The 20602-nt window shown below is 44.1% G+C and overlaps 1 protein-coding gene across 4 annotated transcripts in view; it reads right to left on the minus strand.

Annotated features, from left to right (window-relative positions):
• Positions 1-1017: 1017 nt before the first annotated feature.
• CABP1 (calcium binding protein 1) overlaps positions 1018-20602 on the minus strand; it is a 35386-nt gene continuing 15801 nt past the window's right edge. For 2 of the 4 annotated variants that reach the window (XM_048514635.1, XM_048514638.1), the window contains exons 2-7: positions 13113-13289; positions 10086-10116; positions 6855-6998; positions 4838-4947; positions 4013-4160; positions 1018-1610 (exon numbers count right to left, since the gene is read on the minus strand). In XM_048514635.1, the coding sequence (XP_048370592.1) occupies positions 1585-1610; positions 4013-4160; positions 4838-4947; positions 6855-6998; positions 10086-10116; positions 13113-13289 (636 nt within the window). In that variant the 3' untranslated portion in view covers positions 1018-1584. Of the gene's footprint in view, positions 1611-4012; positions 4161-4837; positions 4948-6854; positions 6999-10085; positions 10117-13112; positions 13293-20602 lie in introns of all 4 variants that reach the window. The other 2 variants (XM_048514637.1, XM_048514636.1) reach the window with 2 other exon arrangements.

Genomic DNA, 20602 nt, shown 5'->3' on the forward strand with positions numbered 1-20602 from the left:
GAATAAAGGAGATCAGCATGTGTTTAGCTTTCTTCAGAATTTCGTGCTCCTCCCTCCCTTCCCCTGTCCATAGCACAGTGGTTCTCCCCACTTTTCGGGCCACCATTTCAGAAAGGTTTTCTTTTCCTTTATTTAATTTTCATGCTGAAAGTCTGTCACTGGAGCCATATACCTTGTGAAACTGACAAGAAATTGACATGGTCTAGTAAACTAATGCTAGACCAGCAGGGGGGGAAAAGGCAGCAGACAGCCTTCCCAAATGGAGGCTATACAGAAACAAATGAGGAAGTGGTGGCGAGCAAAATGGCAGATTGGCTCAGCGAGGGACACTTCACAGGAGGAGAATGCCTGTGCAAACAGAAAAAGTGGGAAAATCCCTCTGAGAAGCAGTCGTGGGATAAGTAGTGCACCTGTAAATGGCCTATGAGGCACAGTAACCAGCAAAGGGAGAGTGGCTGCCAGAGATGCTGGACACGACAGAATGGAATGGCCTGTTCTGGCCCTGGAACTGCAGGATCCATATCATATTGGTATGTGCCATCTCGCCAAGAGCAGCAAATTTCCTAACGAAAAAGGAAGATTTTAATACAGCAATTTAATGCATGTTTACTAGAAAATAAGAAAGGTGGGAAAGTGGCATGGTACAGTCCAATCTTGTCAGATCTTGGAAGCTAGGCAGGGTTAGTACTTAAGCCTTTACCCCACTGAGGCAAATATACAGGTAGCCCATAGTAGTTTTGGTTCTGAGTGAACCTGTTCAGATCCATGACTTCAGTATTTCAGAAATTGATGAAACCTTGTCGAATCCTCTGGGCCATCAGGCCACTGCTAAGCTGGTGGTTTCTGGCCCCGTGTGACAAACTACAAGATTGTCTTAGAAATAAGACACAGCAGCACACAGCTTCCTCAGCTCCAGTTAACTTTGGGGCCCTCACAAAATGAGAAGTTGAAATGATCCACCTGTCAGGATTCCTTCTGCCTCTACCCTCCACCTTACACAGAAGCATGAGGCCTGTCCAAAGTTTCATATTTTTATATTTATCTGATCCTCTCAAAAACATATATTTGTTTTTTTCTCTTATTAACATACCCAGAGGAGACACATAAACATTCCAAGGAGGCATAAATAACATTAAACACACACATGGAGGCAGCACACACAGACTCAGTTCACCAAGGAAAAACAGGCGCAGAGCACAGTCTATGGCAGGCACCAATCCCGGATGGCCTCGCTGTAAGCTACCAGTTCCGGAAAAAACTTCTCCTCTTGTTGCTTTGCAGCAGTTGGCGGAAGAGCAAGAGCAGGGAAGGAGGTCTCATCAGACTGCTCCCAGAGTGCAGCTTTCCCATGGCTAGCTTCTCCAAGGAGCGGTTCCAGTTGTAGGAGATTGCAAGTCTTTTCACAGTGTGGAAGGGTGAAGGAGCAATAGGGCCACTTTGGGTCAGAGAGGCAGGTCACTGTATTGCACTGGCTCATGTGCAGCTGGCGTGTCAATCTTTGCATAGGAACATTGGGGCTAGATGCTCCATTCAGTCCCTTTTCTACTCTCAGGTACTGTTTAATTTTCAGCCCTAAAACCATCTTCAGCGGGACATCATCCTGACAAACTCTGTAAATAACAAGGAAGAAGAGAGGGATGGATGAACCAGCAAGCTCATCCTACTCTAGTGAAAGGGAGGCCAGAAGAGCACATCCTAACTAGATAACTTAGCATCCCACCCAGTTCAGAAAGCCTTTCTTTTATATTTTTGCTCATACTGTCTTCCCATGAAACCTGGGTGGATTCCCACAGAAAGGGACCTGATATCAAGTGGATTATCCTACCACAGTATCAGCAGCTAAAGCAGAGAAATGTCAAGACCCTCTCCAATTGCCTGAACTGCCTCCCAGTGAAGGATATGAGAGCCGACAGTTAAGACAGGAGGGAAGGTTGTGGAAGGCTTTGACGGTAATTGTGATGAGTTTGTGCTGCATCTCTGAGGAGACAGGAAGTCAATCTAGGGTTTTAAAAAAGGGCTATTGCTTGTCAGAACAATGATGATGATAGATGTAAATGATTCTGCCCATGGACAGAGGTAAGGGCGTGAGGCCAGAGAAGTTATTTCTTTTACATTTTATTGATTTAAAATATTCATACCTAGCTTCAGCTTCACAAACTCGAGGTGGCTAAAAAAAATCAGTAGTCAAAGTGAGAGATAACCAGAGCCCAAGCCCAGGTTTTTGCCAAATGAACATTAAGGAAGGGACATATTTTTGTAATGTTGTAAAGGCAGAAATGTGATCTGGCAACAGACCAGAAAATGAGCAGCAAAACAGAGAAAAGAGTCCAAGTACCTATGAGCAAGGTGAGGAGGACTTCATCAAGAGATGAAGACAGCAAATAAAGAGAAGCTGACTTGGAAGGAAATATGAGAAGTTTAGTCTGGGATATATTGCGTTTGAGACAGCAATTTGACATCTAAGTGGAAATACTGAGAAACAATTGGAGATGTAGGATTACATGGAAGGCAGAAGTTTGGCGTCACTGGCATATAGGTGGCACTTAAGTCACAGGATTTTTGAGGTCATCCAAGAGCAGTGCAAAGAGAGAGAATGGAAGAAGACCAAGGAAAGATGCCTGAGAGGCCTCCAAGGCAGAAAGGGAAAGTAGAGAAAGAGCTTCCCCATTGGAAAAAGCTGAACAAACGATTAAAGGTTGGAAGTAAACCAGCTGAGGACAGAGACAAGGAACCTTTAGGTGTGAAAAAGCAAGAGAGAACAACCCACTGTAGCAAAGGTTGCAGAGAAGTCAAGGAATAGATTTGTGTGATGGAATTGTACTGTAAATCTAGCAGCATCACACCTACATGTTAAAAGGGGCTTTGATCGCCGGATGGATAAACTACAAAGGCCATGGCCTCTCACCCAGGGCAGGAAGCTAGCCAAAAGGGAGCTTCAAAGCCTTTGGGGGACCGCATGGCAGGGAGGGAAGTTTTCTTGGACAGTGAAGGATGAAAACCAGGTTCACTCTATCATGAGCTAAGCTAAGAGGAGCACCTCTTGGCAGGAGATCCCAAGAGAACCATAAGAATGTATTCAGCTGAGCAATCTCTGTACAGCAGCATGCACTAGGAGTTTGGAGGCCAGTGGCGGAGCAGCAATGTAGCTGTAGCTTGAGAGGGAGTGTAATGGATACATGCCAATCTGGTGATCTTTGTGATCGTTATTTTTTATTTTATTTTTTTGCTTTCAGCCTTGCAGTGTGAAGAACATTGTGACTGTTGAGTTATTTTATTTTCATTTTTGGATCACACCAAGACACTGCTATGTTTTGACTGTGAATTCTCTCTACACGGCTAATTCTAAAAGTGTCCGGTTGTTATGAAATGCCGTGGAAAACTGAGATAAGCTTTCTGTGTAAAAAGATTGCATATATGAAGTGATGGTCAGAACTGAGGAGGGAGAAAAACACGGACTATTGAAAAGAAAGCATGGACTGAGGAGAAGAGAGAAGATAATGGCATATGCACCTTCACACTTTATATAAATATACTCATATTCCTGTAAATATTTTAAACTTGCCTTTTTTGAACCAAATCTTTTTATGTTGGAACAAATTTTCAAACAGATACTAACCTCCCCTTCCAGCAAGTGTGCTTTACAGTCAAATCCAGAACAGAGTTGCTCCAGTCTAAGCCCATTGAAAGTCAATGGACTGATCTCAAAATGGAACTAAATGGGTGATGCATTTTGGCAGCTGCCTTAAATACCACCTATGTGAAAATGGCACTGAAATGTGCTGTAGCTCTTGGTTGAGCCCCAGAGTGTGCTGGGTTGGAAATCAGTAGCATGGAAAGTAGAAAATGAGAAAGGGAGAGACAGACAGACCAGCAACAGGAATAAGAGTTTGCAGAATGCAGGACAGCACTGGCAGAGTTTCCTGTGGCACAAAATCCTGACAGAATGCAGGAGACAATAGAGAAGCTCAGTCACACCATCTCCTTACCACACTGGCTGTTTGTTTTCTCTCACCTTCGAAATCCACTCGCCCATCTCCATTCAGGTCTACATCCCGTATTATGTCCTCTATATCCCGGTGTCCCACCTGCTGCCCAAGCAACTTCTTCATAGCTTCTCGTAGTTCAGTGGTGCTGATCTCACCATCCCCATTGGTGTCAAACTGCACACACAAACACACAAAAGCATCAATCAAGGGGGAAAGGGAGCACCTATTTTGCTGTCATCTGCTTTCCTTGCAACTTCCAAAGTCACATTTCTTGATGTATATTTCAGCATGGTGTAGTGGTTAAGAGCAGGTACATTCTAATCTGGAGAACCGGGTTTGACTCCCCGCTCTGCCAATTGAGCTGTGGAGGCTTATCTGGTGAACCAGATTAGCTTGTGCACTCCAACGCACGCCAGCTGGGTGACCTTGGGCTAGTCACAGTTCTTTGGAGCTCTCTCAGCCCCACCCACATCACAGGGTGTTTGTTGTGGGGGGTGGGTGGAGAGAAAGGAGACTGTAATGAGTCTCCTTACAGGAGAGAAAGGGGGGATATAAATCCAACTCTTCTTCTTCATTATTCAAAGGGTAAAATTCATGCATACTTGAAGTCAGTATACTTCTCTAAGTTGGGTGTCATGTCCTGGATATAGGAGCAGCACAATTTTCACCAGTGGTCAGAGATACTTCCAGGAAATGTGCAAATAGGGTGTAAAGGCAAAAGTTTTCCCCTATTATTCTTCTAAACATCTTCTGAATGCACCGTTTTAATTTAGCTGTCATGGCTAATGGACCTATCGTCTGTGAATTCTAAAGGCAATTCATTCACAGGAGAAGATTCCATATGGTCTCACCTCTCTGAAAGCATCTCGTAATTCCTTGACCCCAATCATGTCTGCTGTCTCTGCCAGAAGCTTTGGTCCCATCAGCTCCACAAAGTCATCAAAATCTACATGGCCACCCACTGGGGACAACAACAAAAGAGTAAGCTAGTAATGCTCAGTTCTGCCTTATAGCTCAGCATCAACATTTGAGCACATGCCTCCCACCTGAGAAGTCAATTCATACAACCAGACTAGTTTATTAAGAGCAAAAACCAAATGAGTCCATGCAGACTGGCATGTGCCAAAGGGATTCTGAATTCATGCCCAGTACACAACTTAGTGTATTTTGCAATTCTAATATCCAACAGAGCTTCCACCCTTGCTTCCTGCCTACTTGAGAATGCTGCAAACAAAAGGAAAACAATTGTTTGACTTCAATAAAAGGACACATTAGCATCAGGGTGTAAAGTGTATTAAAAACATGGTGTTCATAGTCAAATCCTGTGGGCAATAATGATGGGCATATTTGTTGACAATAATTACAAATGACATTTATATTAGACAATTGTAACTTTCAAACTACTGTTGTTATTGTATTTTAATATGCTTATTGTAATTTTAATTGACTTTTTCCCTTTTTCTTTTAGACCCTGTATATATAACTAATTCAACAGTCTCAGCATGCCACTCAAATTATGTTAATCATTCCAAAATCTGTTGCATGTTCAGAAGCACAGCACAGAAAAATAGAGCATCCACCCTCTGTAACCATTCTAGGACTTCTGTCTTTTGTAGAACTCTATGATATACCAAAGAGTTCAACTTCTGAAGATGCCATTTCCTTCTGGGCCCTGATCTCTGTAGTCTGTATCTCAAGTGTCATTCTGAGAGAACAAAAATTGGAAAATAATTCTTTCTGCAGCTGTGGTTCTGTATAGCATAGTTGAATATGTGGAACTGCAGATTCCCATAAATGCAAGTCTCATCCGAGAGTAACTGCTGATTGTAAAGAATTGATTGAAGAGCTTCAGCCTTTTCTTTTCACTGGCTCATCTTCAGAACTAATTGCAGCGTTTGTGTCATCAGGGAAGAAAGTGAAAGTTCTGTGACTGATTGTTATTTGTATTTATGTATGCATGTATATAATGTTGTGTATATCCAGATAATATGTGTGCGAGTAGGCATTATGAACTCCCTAGCTTCTCTGAAATACAAAAATCAGAGCAAAAGTGTATGTTTGAAGGATTGAAGGGTTTGAAAGATATATTTGAAAATAGAAGGAAATAGCAGAAAGATGAAGCAAGTTAGAAACTGGGTTGTAAATTCATACCCTATCTCAGTTTTGCACAATTGGCTCATTTCACAAAGTATGTGGGCAGAATCTTAGTTTTCACCTGCTGTGCTATGTATAGCTACAGACCAAAGGTCTCCACATACCCTTCCTCTGTGAACTCACATCCAAGTGGAGATCAATGGCTGTACAATAATTACAACTTTTCTCACCCAGCACCAACTACCAGCATCTGCCAGAATCCCCCCTTCTCCCACCCTCCTTTGAATCATGTCATGCTAATGCACCCCTCTCACAGCCAGTGAGTTACTGGAAATGGAAGTCCCCCTTGCATATCAAGACCCTCCTTCCTCATAGCCAAGAAAAAGCATCACAAATCTCCTTCAAACTGGCAACCTATGGGCTCAGCCACAAACCCAGAAAGTCATAGGCCTCGGGCAGCCAGAACGTTGAACAGACAGGCAGGCTGGCAAAAATAGCTCGCTACGGCAGGTCCAAAAGAGGAAGGTCAGTCATGATGTGTATTGTGGCCATTTGGTTAGGAACGACAGAGCACAAGGCAGAACGGTTGTCAACTTGATGCATCCCTTGAAGTTCAATCGCTGAGCAGACTGCACATGAATGCAAGCCTTGGGTGAAATTGGACTGGAAAGCCAAGCTGGTCCAGGCAGTGCCTGGCAAAAAGGGCTATGCTTGGCTAGAGAGGGGGAGAAGCCTCACGGAGCGATGGGATCAGTTCAGACAGCACGTACTCACAATTCATGTTGATCTGTTGGGACAATTCTATAAGCTCCATTTCAGTAGGCATGTAACCCATGGTCCGCATACAGTTCCCCAAGTCCCGGCAGTTGATGTAGCCATCTCTGTCTTTGTCAAATTCCTTGAAGGCTTCCCTCAACTCTGTGGCAAAGGAGAGGGGGAGGGGACAGGAAATGACAGTCAGTGAAGAAGGAAATGTCAGCAGCACTGAAACAGCTCCAGGCTTGATCCCAAAGGATCTACTTCATAGGTGTCAAACTCGTGGCCTTCCAGATGTTATGGACTACAGTTCCCATCATCCCCTGCCAGCATCAGAAGGTAAATTTTACTTCATTTCAGCCACAGCAGGTACATTTTCCTTCCTATCCTATGCCACAGTTCTCTTTCAGTGGATCTCCTAAATAGCGACCTGAATAAATTGCAGGGCTGTCAGAACTGGAAGGGTGCCAGCCCCTTACAGGCCAGGACAGTTACAAAAAAAAATAGCCCTGCCTGCATAGCCCTACCAGAACAGTTGGAGGTGTGACCTAACCAGGGTGGATGATGAAACCCCATTGAAAAAGATTACCCCCTCCCTGGAGTTAGTTGAAAAGGAGAGATGGAACTGGGTATCACCAGCTTATTGATCAATCTACATCACTGGACAATCTCTCACAGCAGTTCCAGGCAGATGGAAAAGAACATGAGAGAATATCTGGGAACTCTCTAGGACAAGTGCCATGACTCCTACCGGTATGTCCCCCAGCACCATATTCTGCTACCAGTCAGCCTGGTAGGCGCAGAACCACTGGAGCATGGTCCCTCTGATACTCATCTTGCCTACCATGATCAATGGTACTGATATGTGAAGTGCAAGATTATCTACAAAGATGCACTCTCCCTGTCTCTCTAAGGTGAACATTGATAGTCAAAACAAGGTAGTTTCAGTTCCAAAACCAGGCTGGAAGCTAGGGTGAAATAGATCTAAGCAACCTGTCCCATCCAAAGTAGCCTGGAAGTTGTATGGCCACCTCAGGAAAAAAGGACCTTACCCCCAAAGGGGGATATTTGCCATCTGGCAATAATTATTGAGATAATTTGTGTCCAGGAAAAACTTCTTCAAGAGGCCTCTCAACAGCCTCTCAAACTGTCTCCTGCAAAGGGGATGGAGCTATTCCTGCCTTAGTTATATTAATCACTCCACAGATTAACTGCCTATCTCTCACCCTGGCAATCTGGCATAATCTAAGATGGACAAAGGTTAAGCATCACAATGACAGAAGGTTATCCAAGCAATGGGTGATAGGTGAAGCTCCAGGAACAATCCACCACCAACCTGCTGAGGTTGTGATATCCAAATCACAGTGAAGACAAGCAATTTTATCCATGAACTACCTTGCGAAGAAAATCAGAACGGGCTTTAGCATTATCCAAGTTAACACCATCAGGGGGCAAATTAAGATGCCCTCTTTCCATTCCGAATTGGAACCACTGAGATAGACAGTTTGTGGTAACAGAGGAGTGTGGCCACTTTACCACCACAAAGTGGAACAAACACATCCTCTGGTCTCTCTTGCATACTATTTGTCAAAGTCTTTTTTCCCCACATGCTCTAGTTGTTGGCCAACTTCTTTTATCACTCTAAGCTGCTCAGTACACCAAGGAGCTGAATGGGCTCTGTGAGGAGGAAGAGGGCCTCTGGGAGTGATCATGTCAACCATCCAAGTCATTTAAATGTTTCACTGGCTGAAAGGAATGCCTGTGAGGTTCTTGGGAGGTGTATCTTCAGTGGAAGTAGGGGTGGGTAGCGTGGTGGCCAAGTTTGCAGATGATACCAAATTATGTAGGGCGGTGAGAACCGCAAAGGATTGCGAAGAGCTCCAAGTGGACCTTGATAAATTAGGTGAGTGGGCTCAGAAATGGCAAATGCAGTTCAATGTAGCAAAATGTAAAGTGATGCACATAGGGGCAAAAAATCCAAACTTCACATACACGCTACAGGGGTCAGTGCTATCAGTCACAGACCAGGAAAGGGATTTAGGCGTCTTAGTTGATAGTTCCATGGGAATGTCAACTCAATGCATGGCAGCTGTAAAGGCAAACTCTATGCTGGGGATCATTAGGAAAGGAATTGAGAATAAAGGAAACTGCAAAGATTGTCATGCCCGCTTATATAAAAAAGCAGTGAGTGCTGTAAAAATTCTCACACTTGGAAGTAACTGGTGTCCCAGTTCTGGTACGCCGCATCTCAAAAAAAGGATATTGAGGGAGATAGAAAAAGTGCAGAGAAAGGGCAACAAGGATGATTGAGGGACTGGAGCACCTTCCCTTAATGAGGAGAGGCTGCAGCGTTTGGGACTCCCTTTTAGTTTGGAGAGGAGGCGGCTGAGGGGGGATATGATTAGAAGTCTACAAAATTATGCATGGGGTAGAAAATGTTGACAGAGAGAAATTTTTCTCTCTTTCTCACAATACTAAAACCAGGGGGCATTAATTGAAAATGCTGGGGGGAAGAATTAGGACTAATAAAGGGAAACACTTCTTCACACAATGTGTGATGGGTGTTTGGAATATGCTGCCAAAGGAGGGGGTGATGGCCTCTAACCTGGATAGCTTTAAAAGGGGCTTGGACAGATTTATGGAGGAGAAGTCGATTTATGGCTACCAATCTTGATCCTCCTTGATCTGAGATTGCAAATGCCTTAACAGACCAGGTGATCGGGAGCTACAGCCGCAGAAGGCCATTGCGTTCACATCCTACATGTGAGCTCCCAAAGGCACCTGGTGGGCCACTGCGAGCAGCAGAGAGCTGGACTAGATGGACTTTGGTCTGATCCAGCTGGCTTGTTCTTATGTTCTTATGTTCTTATGACTGCTTCAGCTGGTGGATTTGGAATTTGCTGCTGGCATCACAGGCTAGAACGGTTGGGCACAGAACAGTTGGACTCATCAAGGGATCCCAGCACCGCTTAAGAGCCTGTGTCATCATCTTAGCCCTTCACTGGCATACCAACCTTTCCTCCTCTATCATTTTCCCAACCTGAAACAATCCCAGTGAGAGGCATTTGAGGAAAACACATATGTTCCCTGGGATGCACATAGGTTTCTTCAACAGGTCAAACAGCACCTCTCAGTCAGTTTGCTGTCCTGTAATGTGCAAGATGGTTCTTATAGGGAAAGTAGCTGAAATGGTCTTATGCATTGGAGCATTACAGAAAACCTGTTGTCAAGGACAGGACAAAAGCTTACCTTCTATTTCTTCTGGACGCAGCTCTCTGTCCTGAAAGGAAAGAACACGCCATTACAACCATCTCTTTCACAGGAAAGTGGTGTCAGGATAACACCTTCTGAGCATGGATGAGGGCAAAAGAGAACCAAGAAAAAATAAGAAAAGGCCGTGTTCACAACATGTCTGCCAAGATACTGATACCCAGCAAGAGAGTCCAGCACGGCTGTGTGGTTGTTTTGAAGCTCGTCCTACTGCAGTGTCATTGCTCCAAGTCTTAGCTCGCCATGATCGTCACTCCATAGAACTGTGACAGCTCTAAGTGGACTTTCACTTGTTATATTTTAACTCTAGGAATAAAAAGTGGTAGATACTAAGGGGTGAAATTCATGAGCGATTCCAGAGCTTGCATGGTGTCTCAGAGCTCTTTATTGAGTTGTAAACAGGTCTACCCTGCCATACCCAACAACCAGCATCCATAACAGTGGTGCTTCATACCAGCTGAGACCAAGAGATCTCTAGGCTCAATGAAAGTCCTGGACTGATCTCATCATCTACCTCATTTGAACTGCATCACACCATGTTGTCCACAGAGGATGCTTGTGTCCTCCAACAAAAATCTTTTGGTTGTCCCTGGCCCCAGGGATGTGCAATTGGCCTTGACCAGAGCCAGGGCATTTTCTGCCCTGGCTCCAGCCTGGTGGAACTTCCTTTCAGCTGACACCAGGGCCCTGCAGGATCTTAAACAGTTCTTCAGGGCCTGTAAGACAGGGATATTCCAACCAGTCTTCAACTGAGGCCAATCATATGCTCCGAAGTAACCAACTAGCCTCCTTATTAAATGTGCTGTTTCTCTGTATCCCCCACCCCAAATTAGCCCATACTTGGTCAGTTCTGAGTGAAACCTTATGTCCAAACTGGGCTAGGTAGTTTTACAGGCCTACACTTTTTGCTATTTTGAATTTTAAATGAGATGTGTATTTATGTAATCTGCATGTTTTTATGTACTAGAAATGTTGTTTCAGTGATGCTTGTACGCCGCTCTGAGCCTGACTGGTCAGGCAGGGTGGGATTCAAATGGAATTAAATAAATAAATTAGATGGCAAAGACAAAAAGTTTCAGGTGAGTATTTGCAGGAGAAGAGAGAGATTCAAATCCAGCAGCACCTTAAAGACCAACAAGATTTCCAGAGTATCAGCTTTCTGTGAAGGGAACTTTGATTCTTGAAAGCTTATGGAAATCTTGTTGGCCTTTAAGGTACTACTGGACACAGATCTTGCTCAAAGACATAAAGGCAACCCTGAGCAATAAGAGGAACATTTGGAGGCAAGAAAAACAAGAGAAGTATTGACTGCGGTTAAGAAATACTCCAAATTGTCCACATGTATTTTCAATGGTAGTGTCTGATTATCAAGGGCACAGGAAAACTCCAGTGGCTATAACAAGAGGAGTGTGGAAATGCACTGCTTCCTGGTTAGTACCCTCCCTCCAACACCCCCCCCCCCCCAATAACTCCATCATGACTGCCAGGCAATTGAGAACAACTAAAGAACATTAGAATTTCCAGCCTTTTCCTTGGATTTCCTTATTTCCCAAGACTGCTTCATTTCCACCGCATGTTTCCAGAAAAGGTCTCCTCATTTTGCCAGAGGATTTGCAGCTAATTATTCTCAAATTGCTTTACTGGCTAAATTACTCAGACTGCTCCAATGAGTGTGCTTTGAACCAAGGCAAATGAACTGGCTGACATCTGCAGAGAAAGGCTATGCCAGAGCAGAGATCCTCTTAGTGTTCTTAACCTTCTTCTCTGCGCCAAGTGGACCTCCTACAGACACTCATCCTGTAGCTCCACCCTTCACTATGCTACTAATCTTTCAAAAATCACATCCCATTTCCTCTATTTTTGTTAAAGGTGACCAGTAATAATATTTTGGGCCAGATTCTGGGGAAAGGAAACCTGCTGCCTTTGTGTTCGCAACCAGTTGCAGAGGCAGGATCAATAGCAGCAGTTTGCCTAACTTTCCCCAAGGATTTGCCAAGCATTAGTGTCCTAAATGCCAGAATGGCTATTATTCTCATTGATAGAGCATGCACCTTTGCTTCTTTTAACACAATAAAATGTCTAGGTGGTTTAGCAGCAGAGCTGGGAATAGAATCTGAACTCTAGAGCTGGCCCTTCTAGATGGCAGTGGCTGTTTCAGGCAGGCTGATTTTAGGATCCTTTAGCTAACAAGGGGTCATGCCCATAGCAGAAATCTCATCCATTTCAATGAGGCCTGTGTGAAGGAATTTCCTGGGGAATTGTGCTGGAGGATTAAATGATCCTCCTACCTCAAACATGCCTCCGAATTCACCTTTTCCAGACAATTGCCTCATCTATTTGTTGCAGCATCTCTACATACCTGTCAGGCAGGTTTCCGTTTCTGCATTGGAATATCCATGTGGGAATCTGTACATGACAAGAGGTCTAGATGATCCTTGATCTCCATTTGGGAGGCGTGATAGAGTGGGAGGCATGTCTGAGGCCCTTTCCACACATGCACTTTCAATGCACTTCGCAGCTGTGCGGAATAATTGCAAACAATTGTGAAAGTGGATTTAAAGTGCATTATTCTGCATGTGTGGAAGGGGCCTGAGTGGAAGGGCACCTGCTTAGCATGGGGAAAGTCCCAGGTTCAACACCCAGCACCTCCAGTTCAGGGGCCAGGGGCCAAGTAGTAGTTGCTTGTATGACATCTGCCTGAGACCCTGGAGAGCAGCTGCCAGTCTAAACTGGATTCAAGATGGGCGCCCAGCTGGTTCCCAGGAAGTGATGAAATTCTACATCCTGCCTCCCTGAGAACGAGCTGGGAAACACCCCATCCAGACGTCCTCCCCCTCCAGTAGAATTTGCTAGATCAACAGCCTGATTCATTATAAGGCAGCTTCATGCGTACAGGTTATTTGAGACATGGAGCGACATGTTTGTGCTTGATTTGACATGAGTGGTGCACTCTACACCCTTTGGGCTTTGCTCTGCATGTTGCCCATCAGGATGCAACTTACGTACTGGCTGCCTGTTTTCTGCGAAGCCCTTCCTCAGGAAGATGCATGCTGGCCCCAGCAGGTTGTGCATCACGGCGCAGTTCTGGGCCAGCACCATGAGTGGGCCCTGGTACTCGCAGCCCGACGGCCCCTCCTCACTCGTCTGGACAGCCTTATAGCTTGTCTTCTCATCATGGTGGATCTTCTTGGCCAGATCGATAGCAAGCAAACAATACAATAGAGGAAGTTACCTTCCTATTCCTCCCAGTCTTGCTCTCATTTAAACGAGCAGAGAAGCTAGACCAGGGGTGAAGACAGACACATCATTCTTAAAAGCCACCCAAGTAGGTCCTTCACTGACACCATAAGCCCAGCTTCACAAAGTGCCTTCTCATCTACATATCTTGCCAAGAGGAAATACTAGGTGAGATCTACAGCATGTTTTTCCTTTGTGTGCTTCAGGCAGACAGTCTGTCCTTTTAAGCTTAATAGGATATCCTTCGCCATAATGTTCTAGGTCTGGGGGCAGAGAAGAGAATTAGGATTTCACGGGTGGCAGCCAATTGGTGCTTATCACCCTCAGTTCCTTCTCTCCCTGACATGCTGGTAACTGGCAAAACTACCCCCACCCTGATTGTTTCAGGACAGAATCACTTACGTGCATTTATGGGACAGCAAAGGTACATTCAAATAATTTCCACTACACTTAACTTTCGCCGTCTGTCTTCACCCCAATAAGCCTTGCATCCCTTCCGGCTTTTGGTAATGCCCCTCCCCTTCAGTTTGTTACAGCTCTGAGCAGAGTTCCCTTTCAACAGGTGATGAAAGTCCAGCTTGCCTGGAGGGCTTTTTCTTTGAAATGATATCAAAAACCTTCGCTCTGCACATGTCTCTATAGCGATAGACTAAAAGAAGGGCAGATGGGAAAGAGAGATTCTCTGATCTTTTCTCCTGCCAGCCCCTAAACAATGGAGGATTCATGCCGATGCTGTGAGGCACAGGTGTGGCTCTTTGTGTGTTCAGGAGGAGGCTAATGAGAGAACCATCTCTAGGGGCCTCCCACTGAATACAAGTCGAGCAGTTGGCACGTTCAGGCAATACTGATTCAGTATCTGCATATTAGTAATCACTTTACTTCTTACATTCATAAATATGCCACTACCAGCAAGGTTGGCTGTGCATGCAGGATCTTACCATGGCAAAGACAGAAATGGACATGGAATTTGGCTTCCTGATCACTTTGGCCACCATTTACAACAAAAATATAGACTAAGTTCCTAGTCCTCATGGCAGTGAAGATAACCGTGACCAAATTGGGAATAAGGTTGAAATGTATTTATTTTATTTACTTTATTTATATCCCGTCTTTCATCTCAATGGGGATTCAAATTTGCTTACATCATTCTCCTTTCCTCTGTTTTATCTTTATAACAACCCTGTGAGATAAATTAAGCTGAGAGCGTGTGACTGGCCCAATCTCACCCAGCAAGCTTCGACGGCATAAGTGGGGATTCGAACTTGGATTTCCAAGATCCCAGTCTGACTCTTTACCCGTTTCACCACGCTGAAATCTCAGGGCGAACTAAACAATTTGCAATGTCAAAATGCTGTTGTCTGCATCTCTGATCTCCTTGCCCCTGGCAATATGTTGTAGAAGATGTTGCGTGACATGACATCAGGACACTCAGAGCTTCCTGGCTGCACCTCACTGAAGCTGCTGCTGTTGGGGTATGAACACTCCAAATACAATGATGTCGTGGTAGTGCCTTCTTTTACTGGATCTTTTGGGGGAAAAGCAGGCTGGCAGGAGCCATACGCTCTTTGTACTGTCAAGGTTAGGCAGTGCAAGAATACAGAGGGTCCAATTAAGTCTGTGCAACAGCCAAGCTGCAGGTTCTACCCAATTTCCTCATGCACAGTGCCTGATTCAGATCAAGACCATGATATGCACAGATAAGAGGCTTTTCCTCTGCACAATGTTATTAATCTGAAACAGCCCCGATAGGTGCTATTTGGCCAACTGGGAAATTCACTCGTTCTGTGGATTTCTCTAGCAGATCAAAAGCACCCCCCTACCCACACACTGGGACTGCTTCAGGTTAGATAAATGGCATTTGGGTGGGGGGAGGCCAAAGCTATACACATCATAGTCCTGATCTGAGTCAGGCACTGAATGTGCAGGACTTGAGGAGAGCATATTGTTCACATCTGTCCATTGCACAGTGTGAAAACGCAATCTATGTATATGTGAATCAGCTACATTACCAATGGAGTGGAGGGCTTCCCACCAGTGGCATAGCTGACAGGAGGCAGGGTGGGGCATCTTGCCCCGGGCACTCACCGTGTGTGCCTGTGGCCTGGACGTTCCAGGAGCATTCCAGAGTGTGGTAGGGGTGGGCTGGGGTGTGGCAGGGGCACAAGGCGAATGCACACCCGGGGACAGTTGCCCCTTGCTCCACCCCTGCATCCTCACTCTGCAGTATTCCCGCTCTTTCTTGTAGTGAGAAGAAAAAAATGCAAAAGACTCAGAGTTCGAGAATTTGGTTTTTCTTCCTGCTGAATTTAAATGTTTAATTCCCTTCAGAAGATACATGTTTTAAAAATAATTCCATCTGTATTTATGTGAAGGAAAGCAGATGGGAGATGAGGCTTCAGATGCAGGAAAAGCTGAAAATCAGATGTTAATACATGTTGCTGTTTTAAAGGGTTGCCAGAATATCACAGCATCTCTACATTTGTATCACAGCTCCAGCAATATCTTCTCAGGGGCATGAGTCCCAATTAGAAATCTAAAATGTAGTAGGTGGTGGCCTTTACACTGGATAAAATTGGTACAAACAAAATTACTGTTCACGTGGCCAAATAGAGTAAGTTGGTCACTGATCTTCTCTTTCGACATGTACAGTATACCCTGTTTTGGTCAAGTAAAAAGCATAGGACTGCCTCAGTGATACCACTGCATTAAAAAAGCACATAGCTTCCTCAGAGTCTCAGTAATCATTTTATGTAAAAATAGAAACAAGTTTCTAGCACTTAATGTTGTGAGGCAGGATTGAAACATTGAGGGCAGTGCCTGCAAATATCTCAGGCATGCCTGTATGTGAGAAGCATTTCCAATGATCAAAGGACAAGGGTTTCTTTCAGTGCTTCTTTTGTTTTTTACACCAAATTTTAAAAGTATAACAAAATTAACAATGAGCGTGAGCTGGTAGAGTTCATTAAGGCCCTTCCCGCATAAGCAGAATAATGCTCTTTCAATCCACTTTCAATGCACTTTGAAGCTGGATTTTACTGCGCAGAATAGCAAAATCCACTTTCAAACAATTGTGAAAGTGGATTGAATGTGCATTATTCTGCATGTGCGGAAGGGGCCTATGAAGTTCATGGCTGCCAAAAAGCACTAATTTGGTCACATCCTAGTTTGTTCCTGTAATTGTAGAACTAATTTCATTGGTTCTTCTTCAGTTCCCAACTCCTGGCTGATCATTCCCCCGTAGTCTTAACATTCACAGGATCACAATCTACAGGATGCCATTTTTTTGAAATCTGTGCTTTCCAGTACTCAGGGGCTCCAGAATGGAATCCAATAATGGAAGCTCCAGGCCCCGCTGGAGAGCCAGCAGCTAGCCTTATATAGAAATGCATGGCAGAAGTTCTGTCAGAAACGCTTCATCCTAACATTCCCATGCAGCTATAAAAAGCCAGTGATGCTCAGTGGGACCTTTGGATTTTACGCAGTAAACATTCACAATCCTGCCATTGCTTTCACGAGAGACAAAAGAACTCCTTGCCAACAGCTCATTTTCCTCAGAGTACATTGGTCTACTGTGGACTATATCCTTAAAAAAATGAGCATTCCAGAGGAACACTGCAAGTTTCTTTTGACACAGACAAGGACACACACACCGAGGATGGGGATTTGCATGCACAACTGTGTTTCTTAGCTGAGTGTGTCATGTGTTTGTTGCATAAAACACACTAAGCCTGATAGCAGGTGTTTTTTTTTTTGTGAACACAGACTCAAGGCAGTCTGCAGCGGTCATGATGCCACTGGCAGTAACAGGGTAAGAATAGTATCAAGGTCACAATTGTGGATAAAAGCACACCAGGAGGGAAAGAAAGAGAATAAAAGATCATATCTGCCAGCCCATAACTGATGGAAAAATCCTCTGTATACCAGAAAAAAAAATATTAAATTGCTCCAGAGAAAATTGTTTGAAGTGAGTTTCAGATTAATTGAGAGTCACTTTACATCCCATATGTTCTGCAACAAAACTTGCCAAACCTATTTAATCAGAGGCAACTATGAGAACAGCAGACACAACTAGGAGCAGCGATTCCTCTTTCATATTGCCTTTAGTTCTTTGAAAAATCATCTGCTACTGGATCTGGGAAACTGCTGAAAAATCCAGTGACTACTGGATGCTTGAACACTAGAACTGTCAGCTTACTCAGTCTTTGTTTTGGAGTAACCATTTGTTCTTCAACTGATTACTAAAATAAATAAATGTGCATAATACCCAGGCTTCAATACAAACGTATTCTGAACTTTAACTTATCTACCAATTCAATCTTTTAGTTCTATACGATAGGCATTATTTGAATGTGGCAAAGTTGAAAATGCGCAGTTGGCATCATACGTGGAGCCTTTGAAACCAAAAAAAGATAGCTGCCTGTTAGTCTCTGACCTCTTCGTGAACACAGCTAGGCACACCAGAGAAAAAAGCTGGCCAATTAATTTCCTGTCAAGGCTAGAAGAATAATCAAGGCTGCAGAAAGAATCAGCACAGACAGGAGGGAAAGGGGGTGCTACCTGTAGCCTTTTGTGATTTTTTATATTCAGGCAGAGTGCAGATTGCAGGATCTGTGAAGAAGGGAAATGGGCCTATTTTGGAGGAATCTCAAGAGAAGGATCCCTTGCAAAGGATCCTTGCACTGTTGCATAAGTCACAACTGTTTATGTCACTGTGAATGTGCTTTTCATCCTGAAGCATGGCTGCTTAGCACAGATAAAAAATGCCAAGGCCAACATTATAAAATAGTGTGTGTATTCACTATGCATTTTGCCCTTCTAAGAGGTTTCTTCTAAGGGAATTTGTCAGTCTTGCACCAGTTTTCTAAAGCAGCAAAATGCCTCTAACTGGTCCTGAGACAGGGCTCTCTCCCCACTTATGGGGCTGGTGGGGCTTGGGTCTCAAGAAGCTAAGGGCAGAGTAGAATTCTCCAGCGTCAGCTCAGTGGATTGATAGATTCCTATTAAACCCAAGTTCTGGAACTCGTATACAATGTAGGAGGGAGGGGAAAGTAAGCCTTTTGCTTATGTATTTCTACCTCTGCTCAACTTCTCTTGGAATTGTTGCCCTGGCACTGAGCGGGAGAATGGAGTGTGTGACCCAGTGATGTACTAAAATGTCTTCTATACAGGAGGATATACTTGAGCATCAGTTGGATGTACCCTTCTGGGGCACATCACTTGCAGCGCTCATGTCCTTTTCTTGCCATTCTCATGTCAAACCACCTCTTGCTTTATTTTCTTACAACATCAAGGTCATGCAAGTCATCAGATATGAAGAAAACCAACTGGACTGGATTTACTCTGAGACCAGTTGTAAAATGTAAAGTGCCCAGAGCTTACCGTCATCACCCTTTGCGATCCCTCAACTCCCAATTTGTTTAGAATGGGAACAGCATCGTTTTAAAAGTCTCTGCTAGGAAAGGATTAATACTGGTCGGAGATAAAAGAAAGCTCACTCTTGCCTATCAGCTGTTCTAGAGACTGTTATGGGTCACTACACACAACACACACAGGCTCACTATTCAGTGCCCACTCAACAAGAACCTGTATCCAATTTCAGCTCCCTGGTACAGGGCATATGTTTACTACAATCACAATTGACATTTTCAGGGGTATAATTTAAACAGCATAGATATTCCCCTAAAAATGTAATATGTGGTCGGTCTCTGCTGTCCCTCCAGTGGCCAACAGCTAGGTTCCAGACTCCAAAAATCAGACGGGCAGCTTACAGAGTGTGAACTACTTCCTTCTCTCATGGTAATGCAACTTAGGGTATGGTTTATAACTTGTCCTTGTTGGGAGCTGCTCAGAGAGGAGGACTTCCCTATTTAAGCCACAAGCAGGCAAGCATAATTCCAGCCTCTTTCCCGTTTTGAACCTTGACAATGCTTGGCTCCCTGAAGAACCGATAAAGAGCTCAATCTTTGCCACTATCCAGAACCATTTCTTCCTTTTATGAGAGGCAACAAATAATTTCTCCCTGGTTTCTTCTTCGTTTCAGCCTTTCTACAAGCTAATTAATCTCACCAGCTGCCTCATGTTTACTCCAGAGTGGTTTCTCAAAATTTGTAGCAACCACATTACAAGACCTGTATAAACATATGCACACACAACTACTGAATACTCAAACTATTCTCAGCCAACAGGCATAGAGCAACCCTTTGGCCAATGTACCTCTCTGCTCAAGCACACACAGGTCTTCTGAAATGTACTTTCAAAGCGCAAGCACAAGTGACAACAACAACAACAACAACAACAACAACAACAACAACAACAACAACAACAACAACAACAGGTGTCTATTGACAAACACATGTCCATATGGGGGAATGTATTAATGTATGGAGTTTCCACATGCACATATGCACCAACTTATATGACTACACAACAGCGCACATTGGGATCACAATGCACATAAAAATAAGCATGCTATTGTACATTCGCTCCCATGACCCTGTGCTTGTGCTTCAAGGAACATTTGTACCCATCTTCACTTAGTATCCTGGTATGACAAACAAAGGCTGCTGTCAAGTGGTGGGATTCAAATAATTTAACAACTGGTCATTTACAAGCACCATTTTAACAACTGGTTCTGCCGAAGTGGTGCGAACCGGCTGAATCCCACCACTGTCCCTCCAGGATGAAGCCTGCACCTACCTGACCATATTTGAAGGTCTCAGTTTTACATTTTACACCATTTTACGTCCTGTCTTAGAATAACATTTCCTTTTTAGTGTTTTTGTGTGTTGGTGCAATGTTGCTTTTATTTACGAACTGTATTTGTTGCATTCTGTACAAAAGGTAGGGCAGAAGAAACTGCAAATCTCTCTGACCGAAAAGAAAACTTGGGGGTCAGGAAGCAGAGTACACAGGAAGAGGGAGAAATCACACCTTTAGATCATGCCAGAGTAAGAGATCACCAGCATGATCGTCAAACGTTATATTTGCCTGAACAGGAATGGCAGATCATGATACCACTATGTAAAAGCATGAGAGGAACAGGATGCACAAGTATAGTGTGGGCAGCGCAAACTACTTACTATAGTAAGTGCAATTCTATAATAAGTAAGCAGCAACACACTTGGTCAACTGCATCCTTGTTGGGAACATGTGCTAATTTACATGCCTCCACCTCCACTGAGGCTCAAATGGATATCTTCTGGCATCCCTCCCTGTTAACATTGATACACATGTCCTCCCTGCACAAAACAAAGACTGTG

The sequence above is a fragment of the Sphaerodactylus townsendi genome, linkage group LG13, assembly GCF_021028975.2.
Source record: "Sphaerodactylus townsendi isolate TG3544 linkage group LG13, MPM_Stown_v2.3, whole genome shotgun sequence".
In the NCBI taxonomy this organism is placed as follows: domain Eukaryota; kingdom Metazoa; phylum Chordata; class Lepidosauria; order Squamata; family Sphaerodactylidae; genus Sphaerodactylus; species Sphaerodactylus townsendi.